The 26,959-nt window shown below is 34.6% G+C and overlaps 1 protein-coding gene across 1 annotated transcript in view; it reads right to left on the minus strand.

The window, feature by feature from the left end:
• Positions 1–26,959, minus strand: part of LOC101889582 (mucin-5AC) — a 247,916-nt gene that overhangs the window by 34,590 nt on the left and 186,367 nt on the right. The window contains exons 4-5 of the mRNA XM_059125759.1: positions 10,267–10,328; positions 7,166–7,239 (exon numbers count right to left, since the gene is read on the minus strand). Of these exons, the coding sequence (XP_058981742.1) occupies positions 7,166–7,239; positions 10,267–10,328 (136 nt within the window). The remainder of the gene's footprint in view (positions 1–7,165; positions 7,240–10,266; positions 10,329–26,959) is intronic.

Raw genomic sequence — 26,959 nt, forward strand, 5'->3', positions numbered from 1 at the left:
GAAGTGGGTTGCTGTTTTTTCATCTCACTCTGTATAGATTAAAAAACTCTTAGACCCTGTAGAATACCATTTCCTTTCTATGGAAAAAACTAATTTCTTGGTGTCTGAGGATTTTTTCTACCGAGAAAAAAATGCTCAGCGATCCTAAGGGCCCTATAGAAAACCCTCCTGTCCGGGGGTCCGTGAAATTTTTCTTATTTAAAGAACGCTTCTGTCCTGGGAATCTGCAAATTTTTTATAAAAAAAAACTTATTCCTGTTTTATGTCACTTTTTCAATTTTTTTTCTTTTGAGAAAAGCAACAGTCCCTTCTTTTCTTCTTCTTTTAATGACGATTTTTTAGATCTAGGCCGTAAACGACATTGATTACAAAAGACATTTTCTCACGACCTTTGGCAACAAATTCCATGCCCTTTCGTTTTCAAAGATTTGATCTTCTTTTTCTTCTTCTGTTTTGTAAAACTTTGTTCCACATTTCAGATTGGAAATATTTTTCTAATACTAAAGAACTAATAACAAAAGCCAATAGCAAAAAGAAACCCAAAGAAATATATAAAGAATATGTCTATAAAATCCAAATCTCCAAAGGAAACAATTGTACAGAAAAATAACAACAAATACTTTTTCATTTAGCATCCATTGGGGGTCTTCCTTCCCCTCCCCCCCACAAACACACACACACAAAAACAAACAAACAAATGTTAATATAGAAAAAGTCAGGAAAATTATCCATTGAAGTTATTGAAGGAAATTTAAAAAAAAAACACAACTTTGCAATGGCAACATGTTGCTGTTAAAGCAACAACAACAACAATAGAAGCAACAAATCTGCCAACAAATGTATGGCTTCAAATGATTTCTTTGTTGATGGAACCAAAATAGAAAAAAATAAATAAAAATAATAAACAGAAGCACCGAAAGCAACCATAAAGTAAATGAAAGAAAAAAACATTGCATAATGTTTTTTTTTTGTCTTTCCAGTCAGTAACAACAGCTAATCATCATCTCCCCCACAAGCTATGGCCATAACAATGAGGCAAGAAGCAAGCAGGCCTGGAAGGTGGGCAAGTAGCCACAAGTCATAAAGTAAAATATATGAAAACTATCAAACTCGAAATCATTAGCCAATAAAATTGTATATATGATGTGTGGAGAGTTAAAATGACCTAACTCAATGCTTTTCATATTGAAATTTGCCGAACCTAGAAAGGTTGATTTAGGAACTGATGTAATGTAGAGAAAATCAATGTCTAGGAATTGAGGTAATAATTAAACCCTCAGCCATATGGCTACAGAGGATACATATCATTTGATACGGCCAAAACGTGGCTCATCGAAATAACCGTTTTAGACCCTAGGTCTCTTTGGACAAAATCCGTTTCAGGACATTTGGAGTCGATCTAGCTATGTCCATCCGTCTGTCTATCTGGCTGGCTGTTACACACGATAACTCTCAAAGGCAGCATCAGATTTGGTCTAAACTTGGTACATCGTAACATTATTATCAAACATAGATCGAGTACGGAGATGGGCAATATCAATCCACTCCTTCTGGACCATCCCCACAAAAGGTTAAAATTTAAAAAAAAAAATCCTGCAGAGAATAAGAAGTGATCATCCGATTTTGCTCCAATTTTGCAAATCCTAATATTTCCACCGGTGCTATGTCAGATGCGAAAATTAACAATATCAGTCTGCTTCTCCCCCACAAAGGATCAAAATTTTACTCTTATAAAATGTGATGTAAGAGTCCGATTGTCTTTAAATTACAAACACATCACAACATTTTTATTAACCCAAGGTCTGGGATGAAGATGAAATATATCGGTCCACTCCTTCTGGTAACTTCCCCACAAAGGGTCAACATTTATACAACATGAATATCCATGGAGCTCGTAAAACGCGAAATTAACCTCCAATTCCATTTAGACTTGACACATCTCAATATTTCCATCAACACAAGATCTGATATAAAGGAGGTAGAGATCGGACCATTTCTTCTGGTACCTCCCCCATAAAGGGTTAACGTTTTGAATAAGCAAAACTATTAGAAAATCCGAAAAAAAGCATCTGCCTCTCTTTATACTTTACACATTCCATTAGTTCTACCAACACAAGATCTGCTTTTAAGATGGGATATATCGGTCCACTCCTTCCGGTACCTCCTCTATAAAGGGTCAACATGTTGACCCTTTATAAAACGCGAAATTAGCATACGATTCCATTCTGACTTGGTACCTATTAATATTTCCATTAACACAAGATCTAATATAAATATGGTAGAGATCGGACCATTTCTTCTGGTACCTCCTCAACAAAGGACCAAAGTTATGAATGACCAAAACGATTATAAATCCGAAATAAGCATCCAGTTCTCTTCATATTTCACACATCCCATTATTTCTACTAACACACAAGTTACTGTGAAGATGGATATATCGGCAAACACCTTCTGGTACCTCCCCCACAAAGGGTGGCAATTTTGAATATTCACGAAGCTCATAAGACGCGAAATTAACATACGATTCCATTCTGACTTGGCACCTCTTAATATTTCCATCAACACAAGATCTAGTATACATATGGTAGAGATCGGACCATTTCTTCTGGTACCTTCTTCATTAAGGGTTAAAGTTTTGAATAACCAAAACGATTATGAAATCCGAAAAAAGTATCTGGCTCTCTTCATACTTTACACATCCCAATATTTCTACTAACAAAAGATCTGTAGTGAGGATGGAATACATCGGTAAACTTCTTCTGGCACCTCCCCCACAAAATGCGAAATTAACATCCGATTTCATTCAGACTTGGTACATCTCAATATTTCCATCAACACTTGATCTGTTATAAATAAGGTAGATATCGGACTAATCCTTCTGGTACCTCCCCCCCAAAGAGTGGAAATTTTGAAAAACTAATATGATCATATTTTCATATTTTACACGTCTCATTATTTCTACTAACACAACATCTGCTGTTAAGATGGGATATATCTGTCCACTCCTTCTGGTACCTCCCCTATAAAGGGTCAAAATGTTGACTATCCATGAAGCTTATAAAACGCGAAATTAACATACGATCCCATTCTGACTTGGCACCTCTTAATATTTCCATCAACACAAGATCTATTATAAATATTGTAGTGATCGGACCATTTCTTCTGGTACCTTCTTCGTTAAGGGTTAAAGTTTTGAATAACCAAAACGATTATGAAATCCGAAAAAAGTATCTGGCTCTCTTCATACTTTACACATCCCAATATTTCTACTAACAAAAGATCTGTAGTGAGGATGGAATACATCGGTAAACTCCTTCTGACACCTCCCCCACAAAGGGTAAAAAATTTGAATATCCATGAAGCTCGTAAAATGCGAAATTAACATCCGATTCCATTCAGACTTGGTACATCTCAATATTTCCATCAACACATGATCTGTTATAAGGACGGTAAAGATCGGACCATTTCTTTAGGTATCTCCCCCACAAAGCGTCAACGTTTTGAATAATCAAAACAATTATAAAATCCGAAAAAAGCATCTGGTTCTCTTCATATTTTACACATCCCATTACTTCTAATAACACAATATATGCTGTATAGATGGGATATATAGGTCCACTCCTTCAAATTTTTGAATATCCATCAACCTCATAAAACGCTGAATTAACATCCGATTCCATTCAGACTTGGTACATCTAAATATTTCCATCTGTAATGAAAATGGTAGATATCGAGCAATTTCCTCTGGGTCACAATTTTCAATACTTTTATCTGTCATAACTTTCTAAACAAGTCAGCCATTCACTACAACTTACTACATCAAAATATTTCTCTGGGTCTATAAGGGCCTATTTCCCATTGAAAAATATTAAAAAATTCACCCGGTGTGGAAGAAATTCTTTAATTTTTTAATCTAAGAATTCTGGAGCTATCTGCATTCCAATTACTCCCAAGAGCTTAAATGCAAAATGCCTGCAAAAAAACTTCGCATTACACGTACGGAAAATGAAATGGTCATGCAGCACCACACGAAGTGACAAACAAAGAATAAGAAAAAAGCAAAATACACAACACAAAAAAAAAAAAAAAAAGAAAAACGACCCAACATAAAAATTTGTAGAAAAAGGCACGTAAAGAACTATTTCTAAAAAAATATTTCGTGTCTCTGTTTAAGGAAATGGCAAATAAAAGTAACAACAACAACAACAATAAGAAAAACTTAAATAAAAAGGCATGGTCGTCGGAGTCTCCGTTGTACAAGATATATAAAATCAGATCACTGACCGCAAATGACTTATGTAAATTCTCTCACACACACATACTACACTCATGCAAAAAGAAGAGGAAGAAAGAAAATATAACAGCAACAATACGTATAGCAGCAGTTGTCTAGTAACAGTAGCAGTAGTAGCTGCAGTAGCAGCAGCTTGCAGTTTGGGGCTCGCTTTACAGGCCAATTTATAAACATAGTATGTTTATATGTATGTTTAGGCAAATATTATCGCTAGTCTTTATGGTCTCTTTAAATGACCATTAGATTAAATGGATACGAGGGTGGTGGGAGGATGCAAGGGATATCTTCATTGCTGGGAACTAAAAATTAATGGGAGATCTACAGAAGGCACATAGAAGGAAGAAGACACGAGTCTTCTATGAAAGAAGGTCTAAGGTCAACTAATTCTCTTATAAAGAAGACTAACTCTTCTCATGAAGAGAAGACCAACTATTAAAGAAGACCAATATGTCTTCTATGGGAGAAGACATTCTGGTCTTCTGTAAAAGAAGATCAACTGGTCTTCAATAAGAGAGTACCAACAGTTCTTCTATGAAGGAAGACCGGCGGTTCTTCTATGACAAAAGACCAAATTCTCTTCTATGAAAGAAGACCAACTAGTCTTCTAGGAAAGAAGATCAACGGGTCTTCTATGAAAGAAGGCCCTCCAGGCTTCTATGAAAAAATACCTTCTAGTCTTCTCTGAAAGAAGATCAAATGGTCTTGTGTGAGAGAAGATCAAATGGTCTTGTATGAGAGATGATCAAATTGTCTTCTATGAGAGAAGACCAACGGCTCTTCTGTAAGACAATTCCAAATGGTCTTCCATGTGAGAAGACCTTCTAGACTTCGAGGAAAGAAGACCTTCTAGTCTTCTAGGAAAGAAGATATTCGAGCATTCTAGGAAAGAATAAGAAGAAGTGCTCTTTTATGAGAAGACCAAGTGGTCTTCTATGAGAGAAGACCAAATAGTTGTCTATGAAAGAAGACCCTCTAGTCTTCTATGAAAGAAGACCTTATAGTCTTCGTTGAGAGAAGACTAACGGGTCTTCTATGAGAAAAGACCATCGGGCCTTCTATGAGAAAAGACCATCGGGCCTTCTATTAGAGAAGAACAAATGGTCTTCTATGAGAGAAGACCAAATAGTTGTCTATGAAAGAAGACCCTCTAGTCTTCTATGAAAGAAGACCATCTAGTCTTCTTTGAAAGAAGACTAACGGGTCTTCTATGAGAAAAGACCAACTAGTCTTCTATGAGAAAAAACCAACTGGTCTTCTATGAGGGAAGATTGACGGGTCTTCTATGAGATCCATGATTTTTTAAGTGACAATTTGAGGAATATTCTTTAAAATTCAAGATTGTTTAAGCATCTAGTCCTGGGAAAATTTTTGGAAAATTCAAATTGTTTCTGCAATAAATTGCAAGATTTTGCCGTAGTTAATTGTATAGATTATGTCCAAGAGGTCATCTAGGTCCACGTTTTTGTACCTTCCTAGGATGTCCTCTTATGGGTCCCCATTTTCATACCTTCCCGAACTGATCAAAATTTTTAGAAAAAGTCCATAAGGCACCTTGTTTTAAATTTTCGTACATGCCCAGGGAACTTGTCATAATTTTCTGAAGGGATTTCTTTACGGGTCCGCGTTTTCGTACATCCTCCGGAACTTTTAATAATTTCCATAAGGGATTCATGATTCACCTAGGTACACGTTAAGGTAGCTCCCCCGGAACTGGTCTATGAATAGTTCCGGGGGAGGTATAACAACGTGGAGCCATAAAGGGATTATGTTTGAAAATTATGACCAGTTTCCGGGGGGTATACAAACCATGGAACTAGGAGACCTTATAAAAATGTTGAGCAGTTCGATATAGGTACGAAGACGGTGATCCATACGGTGGTCCTATTTAGGAGTTTAGATCAGTTTCAGGGAGGTATGAAAACGTGGACCCTTTTTGGGAACCTGTTACCCTAATCAGCGGGGTATGAAAACATGGACAAGTTGACCTGTGTACCCCTTTTTTTTTGCAAATTTGAACTCGTAAGGGGATGTTGGCCGTTGAGTGATCAATAAACTTTTTCTAAATTGGTCTTATGCTCCGAGGGACTTTCAAGCTTTGCGATCTGAAGGTTTTCCTGGAAAAACATTTACATTTCTCAAATAGATTGGCGACATTTTTTCCAAAATTGTTTTTTCTATTGCTCTTGGGCCTAAGAAAATCTCTTAAGATCTGCTATAGGAGGGGGTTCGAAATTGGTCTCATGGTTCGTGGGAGGGGGGCTTACGAGCATTAGGGTCTGTGTTTTCTCGGAGAAATATTTTAATTTCTTAATCTTCTCTCCTAAAAACGATTTTTTCCATTGTTTTGGGATCTAGGGATATATCTTAAGATCTGCTTTAGGAAAGGGTTCGAAAATAAAATTAAATTTTGAAAATAAAAAAAACTCAATTCTGTAAATATTTTTTAATTAGTTTCTTACGAACTGTGAAAGTCCCTAAAAACCATATTTTCTTTTTTTGCCTGGGGGTGGTATATTAGCATGCCTCCAATGTGATTATCAAGGAGAAACATGGCCCTGCAACAATCTTATATACACTTTTTTATAACCCTCCAAGAAATCACCTGAAATTCGCTCCACCCCCATATTTTTCAGTTAATATTTCATTTCAGAACATGACCCCCAACAGATAAAAGTCCCAGACAGATTAAGAACACCACATACATGTAATTATTCAAAAGATTTATGTCCAAAGAATGCCAATTATTTTTGGTTAGCCCAGTTGTTGGCGGATTTTCTGGTTCACATTTCAGTCTCCGGTTTTTTGTTTTTGGTTTCTTGTTTTTAGATAGGGGCTGCTTTTTTATGTTGGGCTACCACAATTTGAACTTACCTCTTGAATTTGTTGCTGCGTCTGCGATTTTTTGGAAGGCATCCAAATACGATGCGATTGCTTGGATGGCCGCTCTGTAAAGAAAAAAAAAACACAGAAGACCACATTATCATAACATTAGAAACCACCAAATAAACAATAACAAAAACATCATAGTCCGCAACACAACAAGAAGAATACAAAAAAAAAAACAACCATAAAAAATATGTTGTTAAACTTAAACCAAACTAAAACAACAATAAAACAAAAATGTTTTTTTTTGTTTTCCCAAAAAAAATTCAAGAAAATCGAGGAAATAATTTAAATTCATATGACGATCGTTCCGCTGACTTGATGGCGGCAGCATGGCATAGTTGAACTTTGTAAAAAAAAATATTTTCATAAAACATTCATAGAAAAATTGTTTAGATGCTTTTACAATTTTATTTATTTTTTATTTTCTGTTTTATGCTTGGGAAGGAAATTCCCTGTCGAGATGTGGTGTCGGAGAGAGGGAAATAGGGGGTAATAAATTTTGAAACATTTTTTTATGTGGTGGTCATTTCAAAATGAAATTGTTATTCTTCTTTCATGTTTAATGGCCTGACCTCACATTGGTTCCGCAATAACATAATTAACGGCCTGGTATTAACACCAATGCTTTTATATTTATTTTTATTTAGATATAAAAAACTAGAACGATATGGGAAAAATGGGAATGAGTTCCATTGGTATCATCAGGCAAAAATTAATTTGGAACACCTTTTGTAGTCCTTATACCCAAGGCAGTGATATGAATTCATGAAGTAGAAAAGAATTTTTACTAAGTCCATTATATTTTCCGATTGCAAATACCTAAGAAGAGTTTTAGTCATACCCTCAGCGTAAGAGAGAGAGAGAGTATATCATTTAATACGGCCTAAACGTGCCTCATCGAAAACGGGGTTTAAATCGTAGGTCTCTTTGAGATTAAATCCGTTTCAGGATATTTGTAGTCGATCTAGCGATGTCTGTCCGTCCATCCATTAGTTTGTCTGTCTGATTGGTACACATGATAACTCTTGAAGGGAGAATCCGATTTGCTTTAAACTTGTCACATCGTAATATTATTATCAAACTTAGATCGAGTTCGAAGATGGACAATATCGGTCCATTCCCCCACAAATAGTTGAAATTTTCAAAATAAAAAAATTTTTTTACTACCCAGAAAGAAAAAGGATAAGCCGATTTCGCTCCAACTTAGCCTATCCTAATATTTTCATCAGTGCTAGGTCAGGGGCGAAAATGGGCAATCGGTCCTCTGCATCAAGTACCTCCCTCACAAAGGGTCAATTATAACTCTTATGAAATGATTAGGATACAAATGTAAGGATCCGATTGCCAAGCGTTTGGTTTAAAGATGGCATATATCAAGACCTGTTATAAAATTGGCAGAGATCCGACAATTTCTTCTGGTTCCTCTCCCACAAAGGGTCAACGATTTGGATAACCAAAACGGTTATAAAATCCGAAATAAGCAACCGGTTCTCTTCATATTTAACCCATCACAATATTTATATTAACCCAAGGTGGGGTGTAAAGATGGGATAAATAGGTCCACTCCTTCTGGAACCTATTCAACAAAGACTCATTTTGAATATACATAAAAGCTCATAAAACGCGAAATTAATATCCGATTCCAATCACACTTGGTACATCTCAATATTTCGATCAGCAAAAGGTCTGTTATGAAGCTGGTAGATATCGAACAATTTCTTCTGGTCCTGCAACACATAGGGTTCAAGATTTTGAAAAACACAACGTTCAAATAAAGCGAAAAAAGCATCCAAAGATCTCGTCAAATTTCACACAAGATTTGTTGTGAAGATGACATATATATCTGCGAACCTCTTCTGGTACCTCACCCACAAAGGGTGACAATTTTCATAAATGTTCATATCATAATTCAAGGCTGGGGTATAAATCTGTCGGCAAACCCAGCTGATATTATTTCACTTGTTTTTGAAAATGTCGACCTTTTGTGGGGGATGTACCAGAAGGGGTGGACCGGTATTGCCCATCTCCGAACTCGATCTAATTTTGTTTTAATAATATTACAATGTACCAAGTTTGGACAAAATCGGATAATCCCTTTGAGAGTTATTGTGCACACAAACCAGCCTGACAGACAGACGGACGGACGGACATCGCTAGATCGACTCCAAATATCCTGAAACGGATTTGGTCCAAAGAGACCTAGGGTCTAAATGATGAGGCATCTTTTGGCCGTGTTAAATGATATATATTCTCTCTAGCCATGTGTCTGAAGGTATAACAACGGGCCAAAAAAGTTCTGAAGTAACATCTGAATCTCCAATTTGCTGCCAGGAAGTCTTTTCAAAAAAAAATTCGACATGAAGGAAATAAATTCGATTTTTCGATTTTTTTTATCAGAAGTGCTTTAAAAATCGTTAAAATCTGCGATTTTCGTTCAGTTGGTCTATAATAAATCCTTAGAAATTTTTTTTTCAGGGATTAAAGAAAAAGATTAAAAATCTAGCCAGCGATTCTTTAAAAAAATCCATGTTATTGGTCGGAAAAAAAAAACTTGAGAAACATTATTGTACAAATCCATGATTTTTATCACATTCTCTACCACATGGATTTTGGAGATAAGACTGAGGAAAAAACTTAATCAACTCAATTTACTACTGAATACCTATGGCCACATCCTTTCGCAGAGATGTTTTTTTTTTCTTCCCTAAAATTTGCAGCCAAGTTCCCTTATAAAATTAAAATTGTAATTGTGCAATTTTCACTCTGTCTGGTCACAAAGCCTATGGAAACCTCGTGGGAAGTATCTATTTCATGACTTGATAATTTTCTCGTCTGTCTCGAGTATTAAGCATTTACCTGGCATAATTAATGTCTCCCCATTGTCTTGACATTAAAAGCAATTTCAAAAGAAAATATTCACCTGTCTACGACTTCATAGCTACAATCTCATGGGGCAATTAACAAATTATATTTCATTTATTAATTAATTAATGATCATCCAATTAACATTTGCATTATAATCGAAAAAGGTGGACAAGCAAAGAAGATAAAAGTAAAAACAAAAATAGAAAAAGTCAAGTACTTACTTTAAACAAGCGTGTAATTTACTGGCCTTGGCAACAAAATCCTCCCACAAGGGTGATGTGTTCTGCAAAAAAAAGGAGGAGAAAGAGAGAACAATTTTAATTATGCAATTAGAAAATATTTTCAGAGAGAGAGAGAGGAAGAGAGAGAGAGAAAAGTTGCAAAAGGAAAAAGTGTATAAATATTAATATTTAAGGAGAGCTGATTAATAAAACAACGTCGTATCCTTAAGAAAAGGATATCGATTTTTAAGTATTCGGACTCCGATCTCCGTCTTTAAACCATTTAAGGTATATGTTTAGAATGGCCATAAGGCAGGCAAAACCCGAAATGTGGATTTTAAAAAAAATGATTTTCGCTGGAGAATTATTTAAGAGTATTTATCGAAAACTATCGGAGCTCATCAACACACGTAATTTTCAAGGACCATCAAGATTTCAATATTCCAGCATCTTAAAGAAGAGTATATAGATTATTAAAACAGGAAACGTAATTTTAGTGAAAGATTTTTAACTAAAGGATCATTAGATCAATATCCGCGAATTTTTCCAAAAATATTTTTTCAAAGACGTCATTTTTAAAAGGAAGAGACTTTTTAATGAATATTTTTAAGAATATTGTCTGAAGGATATTAGATATATTAATTACTTTTTAAAGAATATGTTTTTTTTTTTTTAAATGAAAAGGCAGACATTAAATGTGGATTTTTTAAAAAAGGACCATCAGAAGAATATTTATCGAAAACGTAGGATGGCTCCTAAATTTTCGAGGATTGATGATTCTTTAAAGAATATTATTCAAGCATCATCAGAAAATAAAATGTGCCATACAAATGGGGGTTTTAAAGAATAATTTGTCAAAGACTATCGGAGCCATTAGCTTGTTATTTTATGAAATAATTTTCGAGTTCCTTTAGAAAAATATTTTATTTCGAAGAATATCATTTTTTTTTAAATATATACATTTTAAGGACCCTCAAGGATTTTTAAAAGACAATTAGAGCCATAACGTGGATTTTTGTAATTAATTTTTTTAGGGACCATCAGAGCCAATTATTATAAGTTAAAAGATGGTTTAAAAAGGATCATCAAGGATTTTTAGGGACCCGTCAGTCAAAGCCGTAAATGTAGAGTTTTTAAAGAAATTTTGTTCAAGGATAAAATAATATTTTTAAAGGATCATTAGAGCCATGAAAATCGATTTTCTGAAATTTTTTTTCGGCATCGAGGCACTCATTACTTCATCAAAACTCCTTTAAAGAAAAAAGTGGATTTTTGATAGGATGAAGGATGGACCATCGGAGCGATTAGCTTGGCATTTTAAGAAATATTTTCAGGAACCTTCAAAGCGATAATTGTTGATTTGTGGGAACATTTTCCCAGGCTATTAAAAGCTAAAATCGAACAAATTTAAAATATTTATTTTCTCTTTCGAGACGAGCTTAATGATCTGAAATTTGCAGTGAAAAGGAAAGCCAGATAGACACTATCACACACTCACCACTATGCGACGCGTTTCGCCGTTGGTTAAGCGGCTCATCAGGCATATTTGATGTGGATGATGGCTTACAAGGGCCGTTCTCTGCAAAGTAGTATATATTTCGAACTTATTGCAAATTAGCATATGCGAATTATACACTAGAAACTCTCCAGGTTCGACTCAAGTTCTATTGGCAGATCTTTTTCACAGCAACGTTTTTGTTTAAATCATAAAACATATGATCTTCGCCTTAATAAGGCAAAACTCAAAAATTCAGCCGAGCCTGGCTGTGGGATTTGAACCGCGGACCTCTGTGTGCAGCCAACTAGAAGTTGCCGTCTCTACGTTCAGAGCCATTAACCCGTCTTCCTAAAGCAGCACTAAAACAAGTGTATGCATTGGAAGCAATGTAGTTGTTGTGGACAAAAAAATCCATCACTACAAAAACAAAAACGTTGCTGTGAAAAAGATCTGCCAATAGAACTTGAGTCGAACCTGGAGAGTTTCTAGTGTATAATTCGCATATGCTAATTTGCAATAAGTTCGAAATATATACTACTTTGCAGAGAACGGCCCTTGTAAGCCATCATCCACATCAAATATGCCTGATGAGCCGCTTAACCAACGGCGAAACGCGTCGCATAGTGGTGAGTGTGTGATAGTGTCTATCTGGCTTTCCTTTTCACTGCAAATTTCAGATCATTAAGCTCGTCTCGAAAGAGAAAACAAACACTTAAATCATAAAACATATGATCTTCGCCTTAATAAGGCAAAACTTAAAATATTTATTTCAAGGACCATCAAGGATTTTTAAAGGGCAATCGGAGCCATAATATGGATTTTTTTTTGTAATAAATATTTGACCCTCGATGGAGTAGGTTCCGAAGAAATGGGCCAATGTTGTCAATTTCGTATTAAACCCAAAATTATATGATATAAATAATGTGACGTGCCAGGTTTGGATTATATACTTATATGAGATATTTGATAATTTTTAGAAAATGTTAATATGTGATTGAAATACAAGATTTACTTCATCTAATATTGGTATGCGGAAAATTACAAAAAAATCGAACACTTATATCCAATTTTATGCGAAATCATAAATTCAATATTCATCTTAGGTTTCTGGTTCTGGAACTATTTTGATATATCAAGTTGTAAAGAATCGCTGACATGTTTCCCAAGTTATCACAGATAAAAATATTGAAAATTGTGACCCTTTGTGAGTGAGGTACCAAAAGGGGCCCGCAGATATATATCATCTTCACAACAGATCATGTTTGTATATGTGAAATTTTAAGAGAGTTGGATGATTATTTCGGTTTCTTTGAGCGTTTTATTTTGCAAAACTATGAGCCTTTGTGGTGGAGGTACCAGAAGGAATGGTCTGATATGTACCATCAGTATAACTGATTCTGTGTTGATAGAAACATTGAGATGAGCCAAGTTTAAATGGAATCTGATGTTAATTTCGCGATTTATTAGCTTCATGGATGGATATTCAAAATTTTGACCCTTTCTGGGGGAGGTACCAGAAGGTGTGGACCGATATATCCCATCCATACATCAGATCTTGTGTTAGTAGAAATGATGAGATGTGTGAAATATGAAGAGAACCGGATGCTTATTTCGGATTTTATAATTGTTTTGGTTATTTAAGACTTCGACCATTTGTGGGGGAGGTACCAGAAGAAATGGTCCGATCTTTATCATATTTATAATAGATCTTGTGTTGATGGAAATATTGAGATGTGCCAAGTCTGAATGGAATCGGATGTTAAATTCGTGTTTTATGGCCTTCATGGATATTTAAAATGTTAACCCTTTGTGGGGGAGGTATCAGAAGGAGTGGACCATTTTCACACCACACCTTCACAACCACACCTTGAGTTAATAAAATATTGTGAAGACAATCGGGCTCTAACATCACATTTTAAGATCTATAATTATTCAAAATGTTGACCCTTTGTGGGGGAGGTAGTGGATCGATATTGTCAATTTTCTTACCTGACCTAGCATTGATGCAAATATTAGGATTTGCAAAGTTGGAGAAAAATCGAATAATCCTTTCTCTTTCGGTGCAGAAGTATTTTTTAAAGAAAATTTTGACTTGTGTGTAAAGTACCAGAAGGAGTGAACCGACATTACCCATCTTCTAATTTGATCTAAGTTTGATAATAAATATTATGATGCACCAAGTTTGGGCCAAATCGAATAGTTATCTTTAGCACCAGCCAGTAAGGCGGAAGGACGGACGGAAATCGCTAGGTCGACTCCAAACGTCCTGAAACGAATTAAATCCAAAGAGACGGACGGACAGACGGACATCGCTAGATCGACTCCAAATGTCCTGATATGGATTAAGTCCAAAGAGATCTAGGGTCTAAAACCACTATTTCTGTGAGGCCGTATCAATCAATCGTGAATATTCTTTATTAAAGGGTGTCAGCGAAGTCCAACAAAGCATATTTTTTGTTTAAAATTTTATTGAAAATTTATTGAAAATTAAGCATAGCTTAGACCCCTCTTATTACCCCCTTGATTTTTCCATGATATCAGCTATTCAAAAGCCTCCCCCCCCCAACACTCGTATCCTAAAAAATGAATTATTACAACTACGACTGACAAGTATCACAATTTTGCCCTGTCACATTTAATATTCGATGTGAAGGAAATCTTGATTTGTGCCACAATTACCCAATGACGGCGATGACGATGGCAACGACTTGAGGCCGATGATGTGGATGGATGATTGGTTTACTGGTGATGAGGGATACATTAAGGGCTGTTCTAACAATAATTTACAAGTGACTGGATAACTGCTGGTATAACAGAGAACATTATGTACTTTCAGATCATCGTCAATCATCGTGGGCTTGGTGACACCAATTTTGATATGTGGGCAAGTGTGTGTGTGTGTGTGTGTGAGTGAGAGAGAGGTTGTGTGAAAAATGTCACTGGAATCTTTCTGCAGATTATTGAACGAACAATATTGCATAATAATCAGTGTATGTAAAATATGTAGGTGACACACACGCACACACAGACAGCCAATAAGATTGAAGATTGTCATCAGCATCATCGTCACATTGCATTACCAGGCAAATAATCACATCAAAGGCAAACGAACTAAGCTGCTGCTGGTATTTTTCTGTGACAAAAAAATCGAAAATGAAAATTCTGTCTTTATTAACATTTTCTGGTTAAATAAAATATTTAGAGAAAAATACATCAAATAAAAATGGAATGTAAAAGTGAAAATTCACGGTAAAAAAAATGGAAATATAAGGAAGAAAAAAATATAAATATATAAAATGAAAAAAAAAAAAAAAAAAAAAAAAAACAAGTAAGCAAAGGCTATAGTGGTGCGGGGCCGACCATATGATACCCTACAACACTACAATATGTTAGAAGCCCCCTTATGTCCAAATTCATTTTGGAAGATTTCGCTTTTGAAATTACGTCACGGAACACTGCCCAGATATTACCCTTAGTATTTTGCCTAGGGGCATTTGCCCAATATTTGCGCACTCCTTCGTGCTGTTAGTCGTTGCGCTCCATTTTACAGCTAAATATAATCCAATGGTCATAAAAAATGCTAGAACTTTTCCCTGTCATTAACTCTCTTCTCAGGCGCGTCAATTGGCTTCAATTGTGTGAACAGGATTTTTTTTCTGTTTTTGGGTCATATTTTGCGATCATCTCCAAAAGGAAGAGGCCCATCTGTGTCTCTAAATTTAGACTCTTCTATATGATTTGATGTCTATGACAATTGACTTTATTCTTCAACAAAATCAGCATAAAAAACCAAAAATTCGCCTCTTGTGTATTTTGAATATTGCCTGTAAGTAATTTTCAGTTTTTCGGTAGAATGGAAATGTTGGTATTTCTTCCCACAAAAGAAGTGGTCCATTCTACCCGCTGTCTTAAACTCTAACTTTATGCGAGAATTCGTGTCCTTTGGTTTCTATTTGTGACCTTTATAATGGCTACAAAATCAGGACAATTTTTTAGTTGTTGGTCCATTTCAACCCCTAAATATATTGCGGACGTCTTAGAAAACAATAGGCCTAGCCCTTCTGAGCCCAACCGTGCCCTTGTGCAAAATTTTCGTTATGGTCGGACGATATTTGCAATAATTATATAATATCCCCAACTTGTGTTGTAAGGTGAAAAAATATTACAAAATATTATAAGTCAAATTGAAAAAATCGCATGCGATAAAAATATGAAAAAATAAAAAAAATGTCACAAAATTCTACAAAATCTATAATAACATGATAATAGGCTTCTTTTTATGCGATTTTTTTAGATTTAATATTTTTATGTCAAGAGGGCATTCTGAATTGACGAAATTTGCCGAAATCGGTCTAGCCATTCTTGAGATATAAGCATTCTAGCTAACATCCCCTTCCTTCTATATATACATTGTATATATTTCTCTATATATAACAGACATATTTACTATCGGCATCTACGAAACGGTCAGAATTGACCTGTTCGTCTATTTGTGATTTCGCCGGGATTAAAAATATTCGCGGTTTAATGGAAAATTTTATTTTATTTATCACAAATGTTGTGGCCTATTTCACCCACTAAATATTACCCGATGACCATTAAAATTGGAAGGCTTCTGCCCAGATCTAAGCTCTAGCCCCATGCTAACTTGCGTACTTATTGGTCTATAATTGCGATCTGTAGAGCAACTGCAAAATCAGGAATTTTTTCAGTTTTTGGTCCATTTCTACCCCTAAATATTATGCGATCATCTCCAAAAGAAATAGGGTTATATTCTGACCTTAACCCCACCTCCATTTTCAATTTCCTGAAGATCGAGCCATAATTGCGACCTGTAGAGTGATTACAAATTAACATGGACAGATGGACAGACGGACGGACGGACATACATAGCTAGATCGACTCAGCTCGGCGAGCTAGGAAGATCCATATATACTTTCTTATATGGGAAACCAATATTTCGTGGTGTTACATAATTTTTGGCCCAATCAAACTTATAATACCCCCAACACATAGTGTTGTAGGGTATAAAAATTGAAATTTCTTTCATTTTTGAAATATGTAAACTATTTTTGGTGGAGGTGTCAGAAGTTATGAATATTTATAATATATTTATATATATTTTACACTTTGAGTGAGGAAGGCCGGTACCCGAAAGGACTTAGCTGATTTTGACCACATTTTCTAAAAAACTTTAATTTTTTCAATAAGCCAACGGTGCTATATATGTAGATCTTTAAAAAAGAACATTTTTCAAGGATTAATACATTCATAAAAGTGAGAGCTTTAAAGATTTTTTTTAAGGAACATTAAGAGTCACAAAATTTTTATTTTTTTTTTAATTTTTTTTAAAGTACAAACGGTTTTCAAAGGATATTTTTAAGAACCAAAGAACTATTTTTAAGGACCAACAGAGTCATAGGATTTTTTAAGGACAATCAGAGCCACAACATGGATTTGGGTAATTAATATGTTTTCAGAGACCATCAGAGCCAATTATAGGATTTTCTACAAAAATATTTTTCGGGAACCATCGGACTTAAAGGATAAAATTCCTTTTAAAGAATAAAAGTGGATTTCTAAGGAAGGGCTCTTATGTCTCTCATGGTCCTTGATATTTTAAGAATTATTTTTCAGAATCAGATTAATGTCGATTATTACTGTCAGAGCGATTATTGTCGCTTTGTGGGAACATTCCACACGGGCCGACCATGGAAATCTGATCATGTATGTCGATTTTCTACAAAAAAAAAGTATATATTTCGGTAACCATTAGAGCTATGAATATCTCATTTTTCTAAGGACAAAACTCCTTTAAAGAAGTGGATTTTTGAATGGAGCAAGGAAGGACTCTGATTTCTGAAAGTGGTAAAGAAGCGCTCTTATGGCTCTCATGGTCCTTGATATTTTAAGAATTATTTTTCAGAATCAGATTATTGTCGATTATTACTGTCAGAGCGATTATTGTCGCTTTGTAGGAACATTCCACACGGGCCGACCATGGAAATCTGATCATGTATGTCGATTTTCTACAAAAAAAAAAGTATATATTTCGGTAACCATTGGAGCCATGAATATCTTATTTTTCTAAGGACAAAACCTCTTATAAAGAAGTGGATTTTTGAATGGAGCAAGGAAGGACTTTGAAGGTTCTGCTGGTCCTTGGTATTTTAAGAAATATTTTTCAGAATTTTCAGAGCGATAATTGTCGATTTGTAGGAACATTCTACACGGGCTATAGAAAGCTAAAATGCTAGATTTAAAAAATATATATTTCAAGGACCGCCAAGGAATATTTTTTATGAATCATCATTAGCCATGTGGACGATGAGTCACGTTTTGATCGTCCCACTTGATACGGCCAAAACGTGACTCATCGAAATAGCGATTTTAGATCCTAGTTATTATTGGACCAATTCCGTTTCAGAACTTTTGGATAGCAATGTCCGTTAGTCTTTTTGGCTAGTGCGCACGAAACTCTCGAAATGAGTATCCGATTTAGTCCAAACATGGTACATCGAAATTTTTTTGTCAAACTTAGATCGAGCTAGATATGGGCAATTTTGGACCACTCCTCGTAACGCCCCAACAAAACGTCGAAATTAAAAAAAAATATTTTACAGCAAAGAAAGAGAAAGAATAATCCGATGTTGCTCCAACTTTGCAAACTCTAATATTCGCATCAGGTCTCTTTTGACCAAATCCGTTTTAAGACATTTGGAGTTGATCTAGCGATGTCCGTCCGTTCGTAAGCCAGTCCGTCTGCCCGTCTGTCTGGTTGTCGCACACGATAACTCTCGAAGGGAGTATCCGATTTGACCCATACTTGGTAAATCGTAATATTATAATCAAACTTAGATTGAGTTCGGAGATGGGAAATATCGGGTCACTCCTTCTGGTACCTCCCACACAAATTTTCAACATTTTCAAAGAAAAAAATTACTGCACAGAAAGAGAAAGGACAATCCGACTTTGCTCCAACTTTGTAAATCTTAATATTTTCATCCGTCAAAATTCTGAATAATTATAACTCTACGATGTAAATGTTCGATGGCTTTCAAATTACCCACATCAAGGTCTGGCGTAAAGATGGAATATATCGTTCCACTCCTTGTTGTCCTTTGTGGGAATCAAAATTTTGAATATCCGTGAAGCTCATAAAACGTGAAATTAACATCCGATTCCATTCAGGCATATCTCACTATTTCCATCAACACAAGATCTGTTATAAAGATTGTAGAGATCGGACCATTTCTTTTGGCACCTCCCTCACAAAAGGACAAAGTTTTGAATAACCAAAACGATTATAAAATCCGATATTCATATTTCACACATCCCATTACTTCTACTAACACAAGATCTGCTGTGAAGATGAAATATATCGGTCTGGGAGGTACCAGATCCCACACAAAAGGGTCAAAATTTTGAATATCCAATAAGCTCATAATCCGCGAAATTAACATTCATACTTGGCACATCTCAATATTTCTATCACCACAAAAACTGTTATAATGATGGAAGATATCGGACCACTTCTCCTGGTACCTCCCCCACAAAGGGTCAACGTTTTGAAAAACCAAAACTATTATAAAATCCGAAATAAGCATCCGGTTCTCCTCATATTTCACACATCCAATTATTTCTACAAATACAAAATCTGCTGTGAAGATGGGATATATCGGTTCGCTCCTTCTGGTACCTCCCCCACAAAGGGTAAAAAATTCTGAATATCCATAAAGCTCATAAAACGCGTAATCAACATCCGATCTCAATATTTCCATCAACACAAAAACTGTTATAAAGATGGAAGAGATCGGACCATTTCTCCTGCTATCACCCCTATACATAGGGTTCAAGATTTTGAAAATCAAAACGCTCAAAGAAAGTGAAATAACCTTTCTTCTATTCTTTTCAAATTTCACCAAGACAAACATTTTTGCTATCACAAGATCTGTTTTGAAGATGAGATATATCTGCGAACCCCTTTTGGTACCTCACCCACATAGGATCACAATTTTCAATATTTTTATCTGTCGTAAGTTGCGAAACAAGTTAGCGATTCGATATTACTATCAACCAGAAACCTGCGATGACTATGGAATTTATGATTTCGAATAAAATTGGATATAAATGTTTGAGTTTCTTGTAATTTTTCCCATAACAATAATTTTGTCTCTATTAGATGAGGTATGAAAATGGAATACATCGGTCGAATGTGTCTGGTACTTCAGGCACATTTCAACATTTTCTACAAATAATCACATATCTCATATAAAGTGAAGGAAGTAATCGATTTAGCCCAAACCTGGCATGTCGCAATATCACATATAACATTTATTAAGGTCCGATACGAAATGGACATTCCATTTCCTTTGGAACCTACTCCATAGAGGGTCAACAAGTTGATTAATCATAACCAGAAGTAAAAAAAATATTTTTAATTATCGAACATTGGCTGAGGGTATACATCTGTCGGCCAAACCGATTGATACGTTTTAACTTGTTTAATTTCGTTTCACTATTTTTAAAGGCCAATAAGAGGGTCTAAATATAGATTTTATTGAACAAATTTAAAGATCTCCATGCTCCATGCTCCATCTGCATACTAATTACTTTTTTTTGCACTTTAGCTACTTCATTTCCGGGATTTATCGCACAGAGTTTATTTTGCAATTATCTCTGCCAATGCAATGCCATTTTCTTTAATATTTGTTTTTTTTTTTTTTTCAATTTTTATTTTGCATGAACATTGAACTCCGACTGTGCCAATTTTAAGTGGTGTAGTGATAAAAAAAAAGAAACACTGAAACCACATATAAACAATATGCAAAAATAAAAAAAAAACAACAGCAACAAAAACTCAACTCTTACTGATGTTGTTGTCAGCTAATAATAACTATGAAATCATATATCTACGAGACGGGTTTTAATTACACGGGGTGGGTTCTACGTTTCTACAATAACACAAATATTAGCAGCAGCATCCTTTAAACATTGACCGAGTCAATGAAAAGCCCAGCCAGTCAGTCAGTTCACATGGCGTCTCATAAAAAAACATAGCTGCTACAACAACAACAACAATAATGACTACAAAAAACTTAAATGCGTTAATTGTTTTGTGTCGCTTGGTAATTGTGATATTTTGAAAATGTTCTCAATTTTTGTTGCCATTAGTTTTGAAAATAGAAAAAAAGTAGAATAACAGCAGCCCGGCGAGAAATAAAAACTATAATTCTTAATTATTTTATTTTTTGTTTTTGTGATGCCATTCATTGCTTGGCTCTTTTTCTAAAACTCATACATTTCAATTAACGAAAATTAACCTTGACAACTGAAATGAAAACAAAAATCTTGAAAAATAAAGATAGTCAGAAGGCGCACAAAGTGGAAAGTGGAAAGTGGGGGGCAAAGGGCAGAGGGAATGAAAAACAATTTTAGAAATGAATGAAAGGCAAAGACAATGAGGCAAATGATAATTAAGAGAACAAGTGCGAATGCCTTCTGAGGGTCTTCTAGGGATGAAAGAACTAACAAATGTGGCCATGAACAAGACAAGGTCTTGGAAGTCTATGGAAAATGGTAAAAATTCTCAAGATCCATCAAGCCTGTAATTTTGAATATTTTTTTCAAGAGTCATCAAGGTCATAATCGTGGATTTTTAAATATTTTTTTCCGTGAGAGCTATTTTTTTTAAGGAGCATTAATGACTTAACGGTGTATATTTAAGGGATATTTTTAAAGACCGGGGATTTTTAAGGCTCAGTTGAAGATTTTTTAGAATCGATCAAAGGTCGATTCTTAAAGAATAATTTTTCAAGAACGTCGTCAATGTTCAAAGAACTGTTTTTTTTTTAAAGACCATTAAAGTTATAATCGTGAATTTTTAAAGAATTTTTACAGGGACTAATAGGCTGTTATCGTGGATTTTTTAAATATTTTTCAAGAACCCTCAGAGCAAAAAAATTTGTTTTTTTTTTTTTAAGAATAACTTTCCAGAAGCCACAAACCTGGCTTTTTTAAAGAATATTTTTTTTAAGAATTTTTTTTCAAGGTCCATCCGAACTATAAACCTGGATTTTTTAAGAATATATTCTTAAAAAACCATCAGAATCATAAACGTGGATTCTTTAAAGGATACTTTTCAAGGAGCCTTAAATTTTAATTTCTTTTTGAAGATTTTTTATTCAAGGACCAACAAATCAAAAAGCGCGTATTTTTTAAAGAATATTTTTCAAGGACCATTAGATCAGTTAACTTGGGTTTTTTTAAGGACCATTAGATCAATTAACGTGGAGTTTTTAAAGAGAAATTTTCAAGGACCATTAAATCAATTAACGTGGATTTTTTAAAGGGAAATTCTCAAGGACCATTAGATCAATTAACGTGGACTTTTTAAAGAGAAATTCTCAAGAACCATTAGATCAATTAACGTAGATTTTTTAAAGATAAATGAGAGAATATTTTTCAAGGACCCTCGAACCAACAAACGTGGATTTTTTAAAGAGAAATTAAAGAATATTTTTCAAGGACCCTCAAACCAACAAACGTGGATTTTTTAAAGAGAAATTAAAGAATATTTTTCAAGGACCCTCAAACCAACAAACGTGGATTTTTTAAAGAGAAATTAAAGAATATTTTTGAAGGACCCTCAAACCAACAAACGTGGATTTTTTAAAGAGAAATTAAAGAATATTTTTCAAGGACCCTCAAACCAACAAACGTGGATTTTTTAAAAAGAAATTAAAGAATATTTTTCAAGGACCCTCAAACCAACAAACGTGGATTTTTTTAAAGAGAAATTAAAGAATATTTTTCAAGGATCCTCAAACCAACAAACGTGGATTTTTTTAAAGAGAAATTAAAGAATATTTTTCAAGGATCCTCAAACCAACAAACGTGGATTTTTTAAAGTACATTTTTCGAAGACATTTAGACGAACAAACTTGGATTTGTTTAGAATTTATTTCAAAGACCATCCCGACTTTAGACATGGATTTTTTAAGAATATTTTCAAGGTCCTTTAGGCCAACAAGGACCTTTAGGACAAAAGCGCAATAAACGTGAGCTTTTTAAAGAATATATTTAAGGATCTTAGATTTTTCACGGACCTGGCCTTAAGGTCCAAGAGATCAAAAAAATATATATATATTTTAAATATCTTTCAGATACCCAAATGGATTTTTTTAAAGAAACATTTTAAAGGCACTTAGGCCAATATGGACCATCAGACCAACAAACCTGTTTTTTAAGAATATTTTTCAAGAACCATCCGGATCTTAAACATGGATTTTTTAAGGACCATTTGGACCTTAATCGTAAATTTATATAAGAATATTTACAAGGACTACCGGGACTTTAAACGTGAGTTATTTTAAGAATATATCCCAAGGACCATCAATGCCAGAACGTGGATTTATAAAGTATATTTTTGAAGGACCATCAGTGACATAAACGGAGATTTTTGATAGGATATTTTTCAAGAACCATTAAAACTATAGTGAAGGATTTTTAATAAATATTTTTCAAGAACCATTTATAAAAATAATTTTTAGGGAAATTAAAAAAAATCAGGGATAATGAATGCCTAAAGTTTTTGTGTTTTTAATAAAAACATTTTCGGGCAAAAATCGTAGAGTTTTTGAGGTTGGGTTGGGCAACTTCTTGTTATTGATTTTTTTTAAACACAAGCGGAAATTTTTACTATATTTCAGGTGGAAACAACATCAGGATTTTTAAAAATATGTTGTCAAAATAGAGAGTCGCAAGTATTTCAAATTTCATTATGGGCGATGCTCTATAATCTGTCTTTACATATGACCAGAGAAGAGCCTTTATGGATAATCAATATCGAGAGAATTTAGCTAAGAATTGAATTCAAAATGTAATTCTTCACCATTTATAGCTAATAAACCTTCCTCCATAGGCTGCCCTAAATTCCAATCTCTGCCCTCTTATTAATTGACTTTTAAACTTTTCTTTCGCCAAACACTAAGAGCAAATTTCAATTAAACTTTTTGTGTGTACCAATTTTCTTAATAGTAATTACAGTATTTCTAGCATTCTCTGTGGCATCAACTTAAAATCAGTTAAGTTGGCAAGAAACTTTCACTTCCAGCTTGCCATCATCAGCATTAAGTTTAAAATCAATAGTGAATAGATGAATAAATAATTAAACCAAAAAGTCGAACAATTAGTTGAAAACTTTGTAATGTAGTGGAGTTATATGTATTAAGTGCATACTTATAGGGGCTATAAAAATTAAGGTATACTTTTGGGAGTTTGCTTAAGGTGTGGCAAGTCAAATTGTAAATAATGACAATTATTTCACGTTGTGAAATTTTCTTCCAATTACCACCCCTTTTTTGTATCCCAAAGCCCCCGTCCCTTAAGCCTTTCTTTTCGCCATTTCAAGATCATCATCCACATTCCATAGATTCCAATCAGAAATATATATTTAGAAAACATTTAAATGTGTCAATTGATGACCCCTCTCCCCCCATCTTTGCCATTTCAATCAATCAAAATAGAATTTACTTCTTGTCGTATCATCTCTCAATCACTCGCAATAGTTTTGAATTGGCTTTCTAAAACACACACAACCTCAGAGACAGGCACTCGACTATATTATACGCTCTATAAATAAACAATTGAATAGAGAATCAATAAAAAAATCACAGCATCAAATAATAAATATTGGCTAGTAAAAAAATATTTTATTATTCATTATTGATGGCGTCATATGATTGACATGGGGTTTTGTTTGATTGCAGATGTTACTGGGGGGCGAAAAGGCGATATGTTTATACCCTACACCACAAGGTGGTCAGGGTATTATGTCTTTGCACATTTGTTTGTAACAGGCAAAAAGAAACGAGAGAGACCCATAGTTCCTTCTGATGATCTGCATAGAATCACTTTCTGAGTTGATTTATGCATGTCAGTCCGTCCGTCCGTCTGTCCATGTATTCTTGTGAAGAAAATGCAGGTCGCATTTATTATCCGATTGAGATGAAATTTTCCAAACAACATTTGTTTGACCCAAGGACGAACCCTACTGAAATTGGAGATAATCGGTAAAAATTTAGATATAGCTCCCATATATATCTTCGTCCGATTTGCCTTTTATTGTGCACCAAACGTGTAATATCAGTCCGAATACTATGGAATTTTGCACGTACGATCAGATTGGACCTGAAAATAAGTATGCCAAATTTTATCGAAATCGGTTCACATATAGCTATAACTCACATATATATTGTTCATCCGATTTGTTATTTTCGTCCTCCGCAGCCGTAATATGCACTCCGTAACAACGATATTTGGGGAAATATATCAAATGCAGCTCAGAAATACCTTTGCTAAATTTTATCGAGATCGGTTCAGATTTGGATATAGCTCTCATATATAACTTCGTCCGATTTATTTTTTATTGTGCACCAGACGTCTAATATTTGCCCAAATGGGATGGAATTTGGCACATACGACCGAATTGAGTCTAGAAGGTAGTATGCCAAATTTGGCATATATATTGTTCATCCGATTTGTTGTATTTGTTACCTACAGCCGTAATATGCACTCCGTAACAACGATATTCAGGAAAATATATCAAATACAGCTCAGAAATATCTTTTGGATATAGCTCCCATATATATCTTTATCTGATTTCAAATTGATTTTGCACCAAATAGGCAATACAGGTCCGAATTTAAAAGATACAAATGCTTCGGCATATTTAGTCCTTTGAATTTTAAATTATAATTATAATCATAGGGTGTATGATTGAATTCTCCCATAAAAACTATTAATTGTTATGTGGAGCTCTACTAAATATTAAGTGTGGTGTAGGGTATCATAAAATCGGTCCCGCCCGACTTTAGGAATTTCTTTACTGGTTTTTCATTGAAAAAAATGTTCAATCGGGATCTTTAGAGAAAAGCTGGAGGGAGTCTATATGGTCAGGTAGAGGAAGTCTCTAAAGATGTGTAAGACGGAGTCTTCTGTCCTATGAAGGGTTCTGTAAAATATTTTGATAATAATATATGATATTTGTACATCCTCAGCCACATGACTTCAGGGGGTCTATATCATTTGGAACGGCCAAAACGTCTCTAATCGAAAAGAATCCGTTTCAGTACGATGGGAGTGTCCGATTTGATCCAAACTCGGTACATCGTAATATTATTGGCAAACTTAGATCGAGTTCGGAGATAGGCAATATCGGTCACCACTTCTTCTCATACCTCCGCTGTAAAATATCAAAATTTGTAAAGAAAATAATTCTCATTTTAGAAAATGAAAAGGATCATCCGATTTGGTTCAAACTTTGCAAATCCTAATAACGTATCCTCCTTGTAGTACCTCCCTCACAGAGGGTCAAAAATTTTAATAATTTTAACGCTTATAATTGTAGTTGTCTTTAAATCTCGCATATCCCAATATTTCTAAGAACTCTAAGGTAACCTATTGTGGGAAAGGAACGGAAAGGGTGGCCGATATATTCCATTTTGAGATCAGATCTCTGGTTGAGAAAAATATGAGAGATATAAATATTTAAAATTGTGACCCTTGGTGGAGGAGGTACCAGAAGGGATGGACCGATTTGAATTGTACAAATTTTTAGAAATTTGAAGAGAGTCGGCAATTTTTTAGCGTTTTGTACATTAAAATTCTGACCGCCTTTTTGGGAGAGATACCAGAAGGAGTGGAACGATGTCTACCATTTTCACAACAGATCTTGTGTTGGTAGATATTTCGAAATGTGTGAATTTGATGAGAATGAAAAGAATTAATCAGATACGTATTTTACATTTTAAATATTCAAAATGTTAACCCTTGCTGGGGAAGGTACCACAAGGAGTGGATCGGATCTTCAAATCGGATTATGTGTTAATAAATATATTGAGATGTGTGAAATTTGATGAGAATCGGATGTTTATTTCGCATTTTATGAGAGATAAAATTATTTAAAAAATTTGACCCATTGGGCGGGGAGGTACCAGAAGGAATGGTCCGATATACTTCGTCTTTGTACAAAATCTTGTGTTGATAGAAATATAAAGATGTACCGAGTTTGAAAGGTATCTAATGGTAATTTCGCGTTTTACGGGCTTTATGGCTATTCCAAATTCTGACCCGTTGTGGGGAGGTAACAAAAGGAGTTGATCGATATATCCCATCTTCAAACCAGATCTTGCG

This window comes from Musca domestica, unplaced genomic scaffold, assembly GCF_030504385.1.
Source record: "Musca domestica strain aabys unplaced genomic scaffold, Musca_domestica.polishedcontigs.V.1.1 35, whole genome shotgun sequence".
Classification (NCBI taxonomy): Eukaryota; Metazoa; Arthropoda; class Insecta; order Diptera; family Muscidae; genus Musca; species Musca domestica.